The sequence below is a fragment of the Ursus arctos genome, unplaced genomic scaffold (assembly GCF_023065955.2).
Source record: "Ursus arctos isolate Adak ecotype North America unplaced genomic scaffold, UrsArc2.0 scaffold_32, whole genome shotgun sequence".
Taxonomy (NCBI): domain Eukaryota; kingdom Metazoa; phylum Chordata; class Mammalia; order Carnivora; family Ursidae; genus Ursus; species Ursus arctos.
In genome coordinates, this window is record NW_026623008.1 from 7970890 (window position 1) to 7987731 (window position 16842).

A 16842-nucleotide genomic window follows, 5' to 3' on the forward strand; every position below is an offset into this window, starting at 1 on the left:
GGGACTGATGTCACTGGGACAAGCCAGCACAGGTTGGAAAACAACGGGAGCCCGTGTACTGAGGGTCAACAGAAATGCCAATTACGGCTCCAAGAGTGGGGAGAGCCATCTGCAACCGCGTCTCATTTAAATGTGTTGGCCGGACCCGACGGCAGACTTCACAGAGCAGAAGTCTCCACGTGAGTCGTGATCTGGCAGCAGGCAGTCAGGGGACAGAGGTCATTTCAGATGAAGGCAGCAATTAAAAAGGGTTTAGAGCCTACCTGATGAGAGACTCTAGGATGGCAGGGGTGGGACCTTTCTGGAACTCCAGTTCTTTGTAGTGGAGTGCTTTGGCATATGCTCGGCACTTGGCAGCCCTCTCACCCAGCAGGACGATGCCATTGTCGTCTCTCAATGGCAGAGGGCCCTAAGACAGAGCAGAACACACAGCATAGGAAAACAGCAGCCGGGCATGAACGGGAGTAGGCTGCCTGGGGGCTTCTCCCCTCCTGCCCATTTTCTGTCGGGCTCCATCTGGATGGTGGGGCAAAGTCTCACCTTGTCACTGTGTTCCATGAATTCAGCCAAGTTTAAGAGGGTCTGCGTGACTTCAGCGATGTCCTGCGAGGTGAGGGCCAACTCGATGCTTCTGATGAGTTCATCCTGCTGGTCTTCATTCAGTTCAGACCAGCAGGACACAAATGCGGCATTAAAAAGATCCCTGAAGGCAGAGAGGAGTGGAAAAAGATGTTGGAAATGCCTCTCGTGCCTCTGCCTGGTGCCACAAAGTCACTTATCAACCTACTCCTGGCATCACTGATTTTGCTCATACAGACCACTGCTGTCCAACAGAACTTGCTGGGAATGGTCTATCTTTCCTATCTAATACGGTAGCTATTAGTCACTGAGTACTTGAACCGTGCTAAGTGTGACTGAGGAACGGAATTTTAAGTTTTATTTAATTGAATTACCTCAACGCAACCATGCGTGGCTAATGACTACTGATTTTACAGCTCAGGTATAGACGCTGTGCTACACGGGACGCCGTGTGAGGGCGAGGGAGGAGAAGGAAGAGCAGAGCTAAATAACCTGTCTCCCCAGGCATACTTCTTGGTAGGTCTTCCATCTTTTCTCTTCACAGGAGGGGATGAACAGAAGGGGGACTTCTAACATAGGAGCTGGCATTAACAGATTCAGAATAGAATCATCTTCAAAGGATTCTTGGGATGCTTCTCAAGTGAGACTGGAAGTGGCAAAGGCAGCACTTGTCACTGCTTTTCAAAATATAACCAGAACCCTTAGCTGATCTTAAACAACACGACAACACAACTTAAGAAACTAGAAGTGTTAGGAGATGGAATCCTGATCCATAAATTCTCCAAGCCAGTGCAACTGCTGGAGACTCACAAGACCTAGAGCCAGAGGTGCCATTGCTAAGATTACTACAACCTATTTTCAATCATTAAAGCATCACCTGGACTGGCATATTTGCTATGCCCAATATCTGAACTTTAATCCCATCCCCTCTTTTTTGGTGAATGTTGGGGGAAGGGGGTTGGAAACTGAAGATACACTTATCATGTACGGGCTAAGCATTCAATGTCTCTACACATACTTCCTATTACACATTAAAAAGGTTAAGCCAGACCAATGTATATAATTTTGGAATCTGCTGGAAAAGGCAAAATTTGAAATGCAAAGGATAACATGAAGACCAAAAGAAGTCCTGTGTAAGTTAAGAAATAAACTTTCTGGCCTACATCCCCAGCCACACTGGATCCCAAATGAGCACATCTGGCAGCACGGGAATAAACACATATGTGCATGTCTATCACAAGCCTCTTTTGACATTGTGCTCAGAAGTGACTTGGAGCAGAAGAGAGGTACGCTATGTCAGCTGAGCATATGAGATCTGCACACTGTCGAGTCAGGGAACTCCTAGGAACTATTTTTAAAGCATAAAAAAATACCATTTTATGCCTCATTATAAATAATAATCATCCATTGTAGACAAATTTGGAAAACGGGAAAAAGAATAAAGAAAATAACTACTCCTTAGACCTTCCAACTTAATCACTGCTCTATTACTTTCTAGTCTTCTTCCACGTACGTGTGTTTTTAACAGTTGAAATCACACACTTCCATAGTTTTGTATCCCATCTCATTTATTTACGTTATACTGTAAACCTCCATTATGCAAAGATTATAAACCAAATCTTTAATGACTTAAGATTTATTATTTAAAACAGTATTATTTTATGGCAAATTCTATTTTCTGAAGATGGCTGCAGCAGTATCTCCTGTTCCACGTGCTCTTCTAGAATCTTCCTATCAAAAGATGGCATCCATATCTCCTTCCCTTGAATCTGAGTGGGCTTCTGGGACTGTCTTGAACAACAGAGTGTGGCAGAAGCGATACTGCGTGACTTCCAAGGCCAGCTCATACAAATACCATATACCTCTGCCTCGTTCCCTTGGGGACGTTCACTCTTGAAAACCTGCCAGTATTCTGTGAGGAAGCCCAAGCACCCCACAGAATGGCCCACATGGAGAGGAACCAAGGCCCCTAGTCAGGGCAGTTCCCATTTGAAAGCCCCAACCTGCCAGACATGTGAATGCACCATGCTGAAGTGGGTCCTCTAGCCCTGGACACACACCCCCACCGACACTGAAGCAGAGACAAGCTGTCCCCACAGGTCACTTCCAAATTGCAGATTCAGGAGCAAAACAAACGACTGTTGTTGTTTAAGACCAGTTAAGTCTGGGGGGTATTTGTAATACAGCAGTAAATAATTAGAGTTCATTATTTTGGAAAGCAGTTATACTACACCATTACATGGTTCTTTTCAGAGCTATAAATGACTTTGTAATTAAAATTTCAGACCCAAACCTACTAAGGAAAGGTCTCCTAGCAAGGTTAAGATGCTTGCTTTTCCTATAACATGACCTTGTTCAATCTGCTTTTTCTTTTTTTTTTCCCTCAGCAAGTTGGCAAAATTAAAAATACCAGCCCTTTTTACAATTATCGCCGATAAGAAAGAATTCTTATGTATCGTCTTCTCTGTGCCGATCCTCTTGATCCCATCCTGAAGGGGGGGACGCACCTGGCCATTGGGTTGTAGGCCTGAGCCAGGGCCCAGCACGAGCGCAGGGAAGGCGACGAGGAGTCCTTCAGGAGCTCCAGACTCAGCCGCCTCAGCCATTCCAGCCAGTCATCTTTGGAGACCCTTCTGGCAGCTCCCCAGGCCTGTAATCCCCCCAGGAGACAATGGAAAACCATCAGCTTCCAGGGTCAACTGTCAAGAGCCCTCGTCTATTTAATGATTATTCTGTCTTTGATTTATAAAATCATACCTCTCACGACAAAATTCCCTCAGAGCACAAATATAAAAGAGTAACATTTAATTAGAAGCCATAAAACAAAAGTAGCAACCTCTGGAATAGAGCACGATATAGAAAAAATGACTGTTTTACAAATCATTTGTGCTGGACTCTATCAGCAAAGCAGAAAGCTCTACAGACGCAGAATGGATGGGCCTGTCACACACAGGGTGCCTTCAACAAAGCCTAATGGCCCCTGCAGTGTGTGACGGGCCCTGGGCACTCTGCATTAGGACACCGGCTCATTCGACAGCAAAGAGTCGTAGAGGGAGAGGGAAAATGGTCAGGTTCACAGCACCGTGAATCGCATTACACTCAGGCGAGCCAGAGCCCAGAGCACACGGCACTGGTGGAAGGAGACAAAAGGAGTTGAACAGATTTAATTTTTACTTTCTGATTTATCCCCTCCAACACTCCTCAACACTCTGAGCATTCCAGGCATCAAGAATTCCGGCCAGGGGAAGCAGAGGGAGGTGGATGGGAAGACCCAGGCTCTGGAGACGGGCAGGACAGTGTCGTGGCCCCAGCTGCACTCTGGAGCTCCACGGCCTGAGGTCAAATGGCTCTTATCGAACTCACTGGCTGTCTGACCTTGGGCCAGTTACTTCTCTTCTCTTGGGCCTGTTTCCTCACTTGTAAAATGAGGACCATAGTTCCACCTCCCAGCGTGTTTTCAGGATTAATTAAGTTAATGTGTGTCACAGATTTATACCAGCGCTCGGCACGAAGTTAGTGCTTCTGTAAGCGCCTATTCCTGTGAAGTCAGGAAGACCAGTTGGAATCCTGGCTCTGTCGCTCGCCAGCTGCAGCACTCTGGGCAAATTACTCGTGTGCTGCATCTGAGCCTCCATCTCCTGCATCAAGGGATGACATATCTAGAGAGGCCAGCTGGAAGAGATGAGCAAAAATGGTTGCTCTTATTACCAAAACAACATCTCTTTGAGCTGGCCTAGCCCTAACTTTGAAAATACATTCTTTTTTTCCAGCAGAATAGACATGTGTCCTCCCTAAACTAGGGAAACTGAGTAAGTCAGAGCAGAGGTTCTCTAAGGAAGTGGTCCAGGGAGTGTTAGAGATCCCTGTGTGCTATACCGCCTAACTATCGATGACTCAACCCATCACTGCCCTGGGATAAACTGGAGATCTGCTGCGGCTTCTGATGAGTTAGAAATGAGTGATACCATCCAAACTACTGTTTTATGTCAGAAAGTGAAGTAGAGACGTTAAGGGGCAAACTGAAAAATTATGTCGATGGTTCTGACGATACAATGAGCACCCTGAACCAGGAGGAACAGTGACACTAGTTACTTGGCTTTTAAACTTTGTTCTGTTGAACAAAATAGCAACAGCAAGTCCTTTTCTATCCCTACACGAAGGGTCTCCGGATAGCCGCTCTATAGCGCACGGCATTTCAAAAGTGGTACACATACACAAGGGAGAATCACGAAGGTCTTCTCCCTCTAGTGCTGTGAGGCTGAGCCTGGGTAAGGCGGAGGCAGTTCAGCACAGTGGTGAAGAAACTGGGCTCTGTAGTCATGCTACCTTGGTCAAACCCTGGCTCCACCACTTAGCCAGCTGACTCTGGGCAAATCACTGGGCCTCAACATCCGTATCTCTGCAAAATGCCGACAGTAACGACAGCACCTAACTCACAGGGTGAAGGGTAAATGAGTCAATATACGTAACGTGCTCACATCAGTGCCTGACACGTGGAAAGCACCCCACAGATGTTGGCAGTTGTCAGTGCTATTACTGTCACCGTTTCAGAAATGGTAGCAAAGAAGTCTCCGGAAATCTTAGCTTCACAGACAACTGCACGATCTATCAAACAGGGTAAGTCCCCCATGTGGGCCCTTCCCTGCTGTTCTTTCATTTAAAACCTAATCCTCTCTCGCTTCTCTGGATTCTGCGGTGACTGTGTCACCACCAGCCGGTTGCCTTCCGCCACCAGCACAGCTGCCCGCCTCCTCCGGTGGGGCCGGCGCTCGCTGACAGAACGCCAGCCTATTCATCAGAAGGTAAGCCCAGAGAGCTTCTCCTCAGACGGGAAAGCGCCGAAAACCCTGGCAGGCACTACGGAGGTACGGACGAACGGTTTCTACGTTTCCTGCCCCGTGTAACTCCCCCGTTAGCATTGGCAGGAGAAAGGTGACCGAGGTGGCGCGCTGCTGCTCTGAAAGCGGGTCAGACTGGTCGCTGCACCGACCCCGAGTTACCTGCCCGCGAGTGTGTGGAAGTCCAAACGGGGCTGAGAGTCCGCACTGGAGATTCTGCTTAGGGTTCCTGGATTGGATCTGTTCTCTCAGGTGAGATACACTAGAGACTCTTTTTTTTCTGTTTGGCAAAGGTCATGCTTCTTTTTCCAAGTCCTGGGTAGAAAGCAAACCTTCCTGGAAGCAACCTAGACTACCGGGGAGTTCCCTAAAATAGTCAGGACACGGCTCTAAGAGGGTGGACAGCTGCCTGCTTGGAAGGACATTCTGAACCCAGGTAGGTGGAAAACATCTGGGTAGAAATGTGCATGTGGCTTCTCTGCCCGGCCCCTCCCTGAAGGGTGAGGTGTCAGCAGGGTGGCCTCAACGGGTGCCCGGTGGCCTTCTTCTCCTGCAGTCTTGGACTAGCAGTGGCACACTCCACGGAGGGAAAGCAGCATCGCTCCTGCCCCAGGGGTCTTTCACCACTTCCCTCATAAATCACCCAACCCTTCTCGGCGGCGGCCACTTTACAGCTGCGTATGTGGGTGAAGGCTGGTTCAACAGTCAACGATAAGCTCCAGTGGTCCCCAGCTGTGTGTGAACACACACACATACACACACACACACACACACACACACACAGGTCTGTGCTCAAATCTTTATGGGCTTGGCCAAAAGAAGAGAACAAGTCAGCAGGGATCCAGTCCTGCCCAGTTCTCTATCTCGGTCCACTGCTATCCTTCAAGTGCAGCTGCTGTGGGTCAACCGCTAACAGAGGAAGAATACCACCACATTGAACTCCAAACAGGGAGCTGCTCACAGTCACCAGAAGCACTAACACTAATGCAAAACGTGGGAAATAAGCAACGTGGTATATTTATTTAAAAGTCGGTGACATAACTACGATTACTCTGCTCAGATCTACTAGCGATGCTTTGGAACTGCCTGTTTTTAAATGGATGGCTGGTGGCATACGTGGTGAGAAGCTGTTATATCCCAGGCTTTTGTCAGCAGAGAGAACTCAGTATTTATTTGCAAAGATCTGAAAACTTGCTACTCAAAGTGTGGTCCCTGGACCGGTAGCACTGGCATTACATAGGACTTTGGTGGAAATACAGAATGTAGGCCTGACCTCGGACTGCCCCCATTCAAACAAGCATCTTCGCCAGCCCCCAGCAGTCAGTAAGCCCCGTGAGTCTCAGGAGTCTGAGAAGCACTGCTTTAAAGGGCTGGCACAGTCTCAGTGCTAACTAGGGGGCTCACTGGCTTTGTTCCATTCATGTGAAAAATAAGAATGTTATTTATAACAAAGGATTCTACTATGAAAGCTCCAAGGAACCTCAGAGCTTCGTTCTACAATTATCCTTTATTTTTAAAAATGTGTAATTTGGACACCTGGAAAAAGACAAAATGACCTAAGTTCAGGGTAGCTAGAGTTTCAGAAAAATGGTTGGGCTGGTCTTTGGTTGTTTTAAACTAATGGTAGCAAGAGCTAAGAGTTCTGAACGAGAGAGAAGAGCGGGGCTCTCCTTCCCAAGTCCCCTCCGGAAATTACGGACTTGCCTTTTGGAGGTTGATGGTGCTGACATGCAGTTTCTTCATGGGCCCTGTTTCTACTGGCCCACTAGCCAACGCATCCCCCTGGCCACTCCTCAGCATTCGATGCTGGTAAATCAAAGGGTCCTCTTCTTCATCAGCAAGGGTGTATCCCTGCAACCAGAGATTTACAGAAAAACCCCACAACTCCGCTAGGGTCCTCCCAGTTTAGAAAACCCCCTCAAACCTTAGGAGGGTCACACCTTCTGGAAAGGTCAGGATGTCAACAGGAAGGAAAAAGTTACATGCGTGGACAAAATGAACCACAGGTGGGCTACATTCCCCACTGCAGACCCCTCTTTGCTGGTCACTCTCGGTCAGTGACAGCACTGACTCTGTACGATGAGCACGCAGCTGGCAAAGCTAACACTATGGGCAGTGATCCAAGGGACCAAGTGCTACGAGCCAGGGGGCAAAGAGCCCACTGGCTGGCTTTGTGTGGCCTGGGAGCCAAGACGGGTTTCTGTATTTTCAAATGATTGGGGGAAAAAAAAATCAAAGGAAGATGACAATTTTGTAGCACATGCAAGCTATTCGAGAAGCACCCCGTGGTGTCCCTCAGTGCAGCGCACAGGCAGGCGGCCAGGCTCACGCTCTTCCATGAGCGGGCAGCTGCTTTCAGGCGGCAGGGCCCAGTCACTGCCTCAGAGCCCAGGCTGCCTACAGAGCTGAGAAAACCTGCTATCTTTACAGAAACTGTTTGCCCATCGCTAGTCTGGAGCTAAAAAGCCAGATGTGATCCCATATCCATGAGGAGAGACAGCGGGGGACTTTGGGACAGAAACCGACCGCAGTTCACCTTGACGATTCTGCAGATGAGGACGTCGTAGCGCTGATGGTTGATTCGGTGTCGCACCAGGACTTTATTCACCATTGGAATGAAAATTTGGTACTGTCGAAGGAGAGAGAAGAGGTCGGAAAAGTTACTCTGCAGAGTGGGAGGCAGATAAAAGACTACCACCACCGCTAGTTATAGCTAGTTCTCCTGGGTTTGGGGTGGCTCTGTGTTATTCAGAAGAATCACCCGTCTGTCTCTCTCTCACATGCACGCGCACACACACGTACACACACACACAGACACACACCCCGCTACAATCCGAGTCCCCATCCCCTTCCATCTGGGTTACTGTGATGGCCTCTGACCGCTCTCTCTGCTCCCACTCTTGGCCTGGTCTGCTCTTCCACACAGCACTGTGAGTCACCAGGTCAGACCACAGTATTCCTGCGATCAAGCTCCTCCAGAACATCTAGTCTTGCTCAGAGTAAAAGCCCAAGTACTTACAATGGCCCACAGCAATGATGTGCAAACTTCTGTGGGCACTGGAATCACCTGGAGAGTTTATGAAACCAGAGACTGCTGGGCTCCACAGCCAGTTTATGGTTTAGGTCTGGGCATGGGCCTGAGAATCTACATTTCTAACAGGTTCCCAGCTATGCAGATACTGTCCAGGGACATCTGAGAACCACTGGCCTACAGCACCTAGTCTCTACGTCCCATCCCAGCCCCACCTTACCTCTACGACCTGAACTCCAAGCCTTTCCCACCCCGCCCAGCTCCCTCCTCTGAAGCCACACTGCTTTCCTGCTGTTCCTTGGACCCTTCCAGCATGCTGCTTCCTCACACATTTGCATTTGCTACTCCTTCCAACTCTACTCCAGCATCCAACTCTCTGGGCTCAGACCTTTATTTGGGTCTCTGGTCAGATGTCAATTTATCAGAGGTCTTCACTGTCCACCCTAAACAAACAGCATCTCTCCCCACTCACTCTATGCTCTTATGAGACAGACTGTGTTTGTTAGCTTTGCCTCACTGGAATGTAAGCTCCATGAGAACAAGGACACCGTTCCGTTTACTGCTTTATCCCAGAACAGCATTTAGCCCACATACATGGCTCGAGAAATACTTGCTAAATAAAGGAAGGGACAAAAAAAGCAAATAATTCCTAGTTCTTTGAAGGCATTTGAGAGCTACAGACTAACAAATAGAGACGTTCACAGACAAAGTCATCTTCCCCAAGCCAGGCAGAAGAGCACGGCTGTGTAGGACTCCTGCCTCACCTTCTTCCCCAGTTGGAAGACCAGCGAAGACAACGTGTCCATGGCCGTGGGACGCAGTTCCGGGCTCTGGTCCAGCGTTCGAACAATCGGATGAATGATCCGGGAGGCGTAGTCAGTGAAGTCCAGGGACTCTGTCAGGCGGTCCACTGTCTCTAATGCTGCCCTACAATAACCACGGACATGCGATAATTGTTAACACATGGTCCCAAAGTACGAGAAGTGGCTGAGGGTTATCTTAACAATCAGCACCAAATGGGAAGGCACGGCCTCGGAGGTACCTCGGGTGACATGGATCCAACATATGTCCCAGTGGGATAGGGATGGTTAAGATTTCCAGAAGCCTGGGGCATTTCTGGACTAAAATAAAGAGAGCGGAGGTAACAAAAAAAATGGGAAGATGGCCTGGGAACTTGAGAAAAGGACATTTTTAACAAAACGTGAAAACCTTGACGGCTGCTTAGTCCCAAAGTGCAGGTGCTTACTTCCGAGATGGCAGGGGGACTTCTGGGGCGTCAAACAGCTTCACGATAGGGGGCAACAACAAATGCAGATAGTCATCCAGGTTGGCGCCAAACAGCTGGATGGCGGCCAACAGCTGCAAAAGGGAGCAAAAGCCTGGAGATGAACAAATACAGGCAGGTACCAAGTATCTAAGCACATGGAGTGGGGCAAGGGTGTGGGAAACTCTGAATTCTGTGGGGACTCTGAAAAGCCTTCAGTAAGTGGCCTTGAGCCACATTCATTTGGTGGCACTCCCCCTTCCCATTTTATTTTGCTTGTGTATTATTTTGCTTTCTCTGAGCTTATTTCAACGGATAAGGAATCAGTTGCTAGATAACAGAGAGAACGGATCGGGGATAAAACATTTACCAAGAATAATCCAATAAAAGAGAGAAAACATAAGGCCAATCAAGAGAGGACTGTAAACATCCTATCAACTGCACACATCGGGTATTAGCATTCTTTGGACTTGATCTTATGGATCGAGCACCATCCTGTCACTCCGAACAGGGTCTTGCCTCTTAGCTGATCATCCCTGGACTCTGATGGATGCTGGCAAACTCTCTAGAGGACACCCTTCTGGACTCACCTTGATGGAGACGATGCGGCCTGGGCTGTTGTCATGCATGAAGACGCGTAGCATGTGTGGGATCAGCTGGGGCAGGTAGAGCTTAAATTCACCCCCAAGAGCTACCACTATTTGCTCAATGAGAAGGATGATTGTGCTCTGGATCGAGGTGTTCATGACCCAGAATTCCTATAAACAGGGAAGAGAGAGAGAAGCAAAGCCAGGTGCTCTTCAGCTGAACTAGGAATCAAGGAGCAGAGATGGCCCAAAAGAAGCAAAACTGTAGTGAGCACAGTGTGCCCCAAGAGAGACTCCTTCTCCAGCCCCCTCTCCCTGGGCCTCTTTGTATCCTAGGTCACAGTCACAGTGAACAAATGAAATGGCATTTCCCCGAATGCACCAGGCTCCTTCTCGCCTCTGTACTTTGCTTGTGCTGAGCTCTGCCTAGAATCCCAACTCTTGCTCAGCTAAGCCCTATCTGAGTTTCTAGACCAGCTCAAGCCTCACTTCCATGAAGGCTTTCCTGTTCTCCTTCCATTACACACTTTGGATCCTTCTGCCCTTCTCTTCTAGCACCTGTAGTAACTTTATTTTCTTTGCCACCTTCTCTCTACTAGACTGTAAACTAGTTAAGGGCAAGGAACCCCTTTGAGCCATCTCTGTCTCCCCAGAACCTAGCACAGCACCTGGCATAGTCCAGCCACTGAACGCATGTTTAGAGAGTGAATGAGCGACTAGGTTTATTTCACTCAAGGGCCTCTCAGGCTTCCCACAGTGGATTCTTCACTTTAGATACCAGCCGCTCTCTACCAGAGGGTGAGTCCAGTGTGAACAAAGTTTCCGGCCCTTTCTGGCTTTAGACTTCGCTAGATATAGATAACACCTGACATTTGTCCCAAATCATTTTCAGGCCTGGATAATGCCACAAAAGGGGCACTTTTTCTACACCCATGTAGTTACGTTTCAGTAAGTTCCTAAAGTGAAAATCTGGCCAATCGGCCACAGAATCTGCCTCGGTACCCCAAATAGGTCCGAGTTTCTGAATCCAGGAAAAGCTATCATCTCAAATCAACTCAAAAACAGAGTTAACTACTGCCTTGTTTGAAACCTCCAGAGAAGGAGACTGGATGATGATAGATTAGCCCTACTAATGAGGTAACCCATGCATATTCATACTTTGGGGCCCTCAACGAATTCAGAGCAAAGTCAATGAAAAAAAGAAAAAGAGAGAACTCCTCAGAAGAAAGGCTTTACAGAAGCATAAAGTATTTTTATTAAAAAATGTCTTAAAAATCATAATAGTTTAGAAAGTAAAAACCATACTACAAGATGCTGGTAAAACTTACTTTCTCTCTGCTCGGAGAGAGACGTATTCTCTCTGGAAAAGCTATTTTCTCTAGGTAAAAACCTCTGCCAAGGAAACACCTCTGATTTATAACCTCCACGGTCCGTCTGATGTGCATTCACTTGGCCCGCACTCTGCCTTCTTTAGAGAAAGCCCACCTACCTCTCCACTGTATTACTGTAGGCTCCTTACAGGAGTTTCTCTCCCTCAAAGAAGCCAGGCAGCCTGCCCAGGGATCATTGTTAACAGAGACTGTTCTCATCCCAGGCCCAGGGGCGCTCATTAAAATGCCCAGGATCAGCAGTCAAGGAAAGAGCCCCTGGTGCACCTTACCCATCTTGGAGGAAATGAAAGCTGCATTTTGCAGGTATGAAGCTCCCTGCCTCAAACGTCTGTGTTTGGTCCTAAGTTTTTTTTGGGGACTAAGTCTCCGATTAGTTCTGCTTCCAACCACGAGTACACCGCTTGCTGCCTGCCTGGCCCCTCCCCCACACAGTCCCCGGGCTCTCCAGCTCTCTGCTCAACTTCCTTGTACAGAGGCCTCCGTGGCAGGAGTCGGGGAGCAAGCGGTTTTAATTATTTGTACAGACAGGAGTTTTTCAGTTCTGAGACCCAGTTTCAGGGAAGTTCCAGCTTTGAAGTCAGCCACTTTGATTTTAGTCCTGCTGCTCCCTCCAAGCTAACTACAAAGGGCTGGCAGAGAAGAGCAGAAATCAGTGAAGAATTGTCTTCCAATTCTTTGAGAGCACAGCCATCTCTGCAAAGCAAGCTTCCCAGCAGAGACACTGAAATGATACAGAATAGCAGGAAGCAGTCCTCCCCCCAAACAGAAAAACGATATTGCCACCGACGGGGAGTCCTCCGCACCTGCTTAAAGCACGTCATAAAATCTGGGACGGGAGCCTGTCCTCAGGTGCTGCTGCAGTCAGAAGGTGGCATTTATGCTCTTAAAGGCGGTGGGGAAAAGCCTTGCCTTCCTCCTCGGGGCCTGACAGGACTGCGTCGTATTTAACAGCGCTACCAAAACCTAATCCCCAAACCTCTCTTAAGGCCGTGGTTTTATGCGCCGTAAGACAGAGGGCTTTCGTGGGAACAGTAAAACACTGTTGTGATATTAAGGTGAAATTGCTTTGTTGTGTGTGAGGCAAAGAACTCGAGAGTCTATTTCTGGCAGAACAATGACTTCAGGATTCTTCCTCCAACTTCATGCCTCGCACTCAGGTGCTGAAGCCCCCGGCAGCAGCCCCCCTCCCGTCATCACCCACCGGGGAACCCTGCCCCGCATTTTATACTCCCGTTGTAACAGCTCTACAAAGACCTGTGATAAAAATGTCCATGCTCGCCACACCTGCCTCTGAATGTTCCTTGACCCAAACGCTGATGAACCGGCCAAAGCACTAACTTCTACTCACTCTCATGAGGGTGACTATTTCATCCATGTAAGGTCGGATGTGGCTCTTCACAAAGGACACCAGCATTCCCAGCTGCTGGAACAGGAACTGGAATGGAGAAGAGGTCAGCAAGTTGGCATCAGGAAGGATGGAGAACTCCCAGGGTTACCCTAAGTCCGTGGGAACAAACGAACACGACTATGGAATCGGTTTCCACACCATCCCTCTACTGAGAGTAAGTCTAAAGAAATCCGACTGAAAACCTTTGGCGGGGATCATGGTGGGGGCTAAAAACAACTCTCTGTGGCTTTACACCCCAGCCAGGCGAGCCAGGGCATAGCAAGGGCTTCGGGGCCAGAGCGGCTGTCGTGAGCCACGATGCTACCTCTTGGCTCTATGACCTTCATTTAACCTCTCTGTGCCCAGCTTCTTCAGGGGGAAGATGCAGATAACAGTACTCGTCTCCTGGGCTTACTTTAAGTTGAACGGGATAATACCTGCAAAGCACTAGCAGCAGATGTGAATACCGTGAAGTGCTCCGTGAACACCAGCTATCACTGAAGGATGTGCGGAGGGACTAAAGACTTCAAAGCGGACATGAAAATTTTTTTTTTTTAAAGATTTTATTTATTTATTTGACAGAGAGAGACAGCCAGCGAGAGAGGGAACACAAGCAGGGGGAGTGGGAGAGGAAGAAGCAGGCCCTAGTGGAGAAGCCTGATGTGGGGCTCGAACCCAGAACGCTGGGATCACGCCCTGAGCCAAAGGCAGACGCTTAACCGCTGCGCTACCCAGGCGCCCCCACGGACATGAAATTTTTAATCAACTATAAATGTATCTTTTGTCTCTTCAGTTCTAATTCACTACCACTTACTTCCAAAAATAAATACAGCTAACTATTATGGGTATTGTGGTTCATTTATAGTAATTGACTCAATTAATTAGATCTTAATTCATTAGGTAACTGTTTATCTCTGAGAAACCGTGCACCAAAACAGTAAGCAAACTGGGGAAGGGATGGGATAAGGAGATTCTCTTCAGGTTGATATGATGCAGCTGTAAGAAGGGATGTCATCCACTAAACCAAGCTGGGAATACAAAGGCTTGGGTAAAGGCGATCCAGCTACTTTCTTGGCTAAAGGTGTCTTTAGGGTGTGGTTTTTATTTTGTAATGATCTTCACATAGTGCTACATGTCAATATGCAATAGCAAATCATATTCTAAATCCCCCTCCCCGAAAGATTTTCCTAGCTCTCTATGCCTCTGCCTCCCCCCATTAATAAGGACAATTAAGCAATGAAATACATATTTTCACCGTTACCTGCATTCTGAAACTTGGGCAAGTCAGGGATAAATACAAAGTGTTGTTTCAAACAGCATGAGTCACAGACTTACGGACTCACTACCTGAAGAGGTGAGACTCACAGGACATACAGGGATGGGCTCCAAGGGAGTGTGGATGCATTCTCTAATGACAAGGACACCAATGGATTCTAAGGTGGTTAGAACCTGCCCAGCACATGGCACAGGTTCGCCTCAACTCAGGACAGCATTCCCTAACTACCTCTTGGGAGCCTCCTCACTGAATTGCTGCTGGCCCTTTTTGTGAAATGGTCTCTATGACAGGACACTTCAGAGACCAAGGAATGTGAGACTCTAAGTATAATTTTTTTTTAGCTACATTTTTGTTATGCGAAACCTGAAAGAAGGTAGAAAATTGAAGCTGGAGGAAAAGCAGGGCATTGGGGATGGCAGGAAGATTAGGAAAACCAAAAGACAGAAAGGACAGAACCTCCTGACCCCTGCTGTCATTTCACATTAGGTGTAATGGGGAAGCCCAGCAATGCTAAGCCATCTGCAGCGGCCATAGGACAGATGCCCACAGTAAGTGCCTCCCTCACAGCGAGGAACCCAGCAGCCACCACCACCCCGCCCTTCTTCTCCCTTAGATTCTTCCCCAAGCTTTTCTTCTCTTTTTTCCCTGGAACATTAGTATATTAAAAGAACACATAGTTTTGTTCTTGAAAACATGGTGAGTTAGATACCCCTGATATGAAAAGCCTGAAGATAATGCATAAACAGTAACAAATACTATTATTGGGTTATCAGAACTGAAACCTTTTACAGAAAGCCAGACCTTCAGAGGGCTATGTATTAAGAGAAATGGTGACCATCCCCCTCCCCCCAAATCTGTCCACTGGCAAAAGGAGACAAAGACAATTGTCAGTCTTGACATGGAGTCTAGGTAGGAAAAAAAGTCTCCCCCAAGAGCTTGTAATTTCAGGTCATTCTCATATGAGTTTAGGAGGTTATTCTGACTATCTGTGTGGACTGAGAAACTCTAAGACAAGAAATTAACTTAAAGTTCTCCTGGGTCACATGGCAGAAGCAAAAGCAAATCCTCTCCGGAGAGATGCAACTTGAGAGCGGATTTTCTAGTACTGCTCCGGGGAATGCCCAGCTGAGTAGGCTACATGATCCAAAATTATAAGACACATAAGGATAGACCATTGCCAGTGTGACTCGGCAGAAACAACAAATAGCAGGATCAGACCCATCAGGGATTTTATAAATACTGGAATTATTGATAAAAAATATAAAATCTGTTTAAAATGCTTAAAGAAATAAATGCACGAATTAAGAAAATGAGCCAAGAACACCACCCAAAAACACTAAGCATACTTGAAAGAACCTAGTATAACTTTAGATAATAAAAAAATGTAGTTGAAACTAGAAACTCAAGGACAGGTCAAAAAGACACAGCTGAGGAATTCATGAACAGAAAAGAGATGTGAAGAAATATCCAGAATGGATCTCCGAGAGATAAAGATGAAAAATATGGACAAGAAACTAACATGCATTAAGGACAGAGTGAGCTCTACATGTGAATCAAATTCTGAAAGAAAAAACGGAGGGGTGGGATCCTCACATTCAGGAAGCCCACAGACTCCAAATAGGATGTGAGAAAGAAATCTGTATCAAGATACACAACAGCAGAACTTCAGGGCAACAAACACAATGAGATGATGTGAAGTAGCCACTGAGAAAAGTGAGGTGAAGTAAAAAGGAATCATGACTTCTCAACAACAAAAGAAATCAGAAACCATGGGATCATATCTACAGTTGCAGGAGAACTCAGAATCGTTATCCTCAGCTAAATAAAGATTTAAAAGGAGGGTGAAATAAAACTTTTCTGGACACACAGAAACAGAGAGATTACTTTGATGGATGCTCACAAGAGGAATGTGCCCTCATTTTAAGAAGGATGAAATCCTAGGAGGAAGCCCTGAGGTGGGAGACAGAACACTGAGAATCGAGACGGCAAGTGTGTCTGCACAAAATAGCGATGATATTTAGTTTGCTGGTAGAAAAAAAAAAAGTGATACTACCTAAGACGGAAGGAGATAGTTTGAGCAATCACTCTAAGTTTTGTATGTTATTCAGGAGGACAGAGATATGGATTAATTTTTAAAATTAGATATTAAAGTTAGGTATGTGAGGCAAAATCTAGGGTAAAAAGGATAAAATGAATCCATCCCTCATCCTGTACAGGGGGATAGATTCCAAAGAGCTCAAAGATCTGAGCGTAAAAAATCAGGGGGTGTCTGGCTGGCTCAGTCAGAGGAGCGTGTGACTCTTGATCTCGGGGTCGTGAGTCTGAGCCCCGCATGGGGCATAGAGATTACCAAAAAAAAATATTAAAAAAACGTAAAAAGCAAGGCCAATCAAATACAAAAAAAGGTAAAAAATGATGTACATACAAAGCTTTTTGTTACAGGATTATTTTGAGTATCAAAAGAACGGGAAAAACACAAACGTTCATCC

At 47.0% G+C, this 16842-nt stretch overlaps 1 protein-coding gene across 1 annotated transcript in view; it reads right to left on the reverse strand.

The window, feature by feature from the left end:
• The window catches only part of MTOR (mechanistic target of rapamycin kinase), a 123129-nt gene that overhangs the window by 71099 nt on the left and 35188 nt on the right, over positions 1 to 16842 (reverse strand). The window contains exons 20-28 of the mRNA XM_026519856.4: positions 13039 to 13125; positions 10303 to 10470; positions 9695 to 9807; positions 9213 to 9375; positions 7954 to 8046; positions 7122 to 7268; positions 3087 to 3229; positions 541 to 703; positions 264 to 409 (exon numbers count right to left, since the gene is read on the reverse strand). Coding sequence (XP_026375641.1) covers positions 264 to 409; positions 541 to 703; positions 3087 to 3229; positions 7122 to 7268; positions 7954 to 8046; positions 9213 to 9375; positions 9695 to 9807; positions 10303 to 10470; positions 13039 to 13125 — 1223 coding nt within the window. The remainder of the gene's footprint in view (positions 1 to 263; positions 410 to 540; positions 704 to 3086; positions 3230 to 7121; positions 7269 to 7953; positions 8047 to 9212; positions 9376 to 9694; positions 9808 to 10302; positions 10471 to 13038; positions 13126 to 16842) is intronic.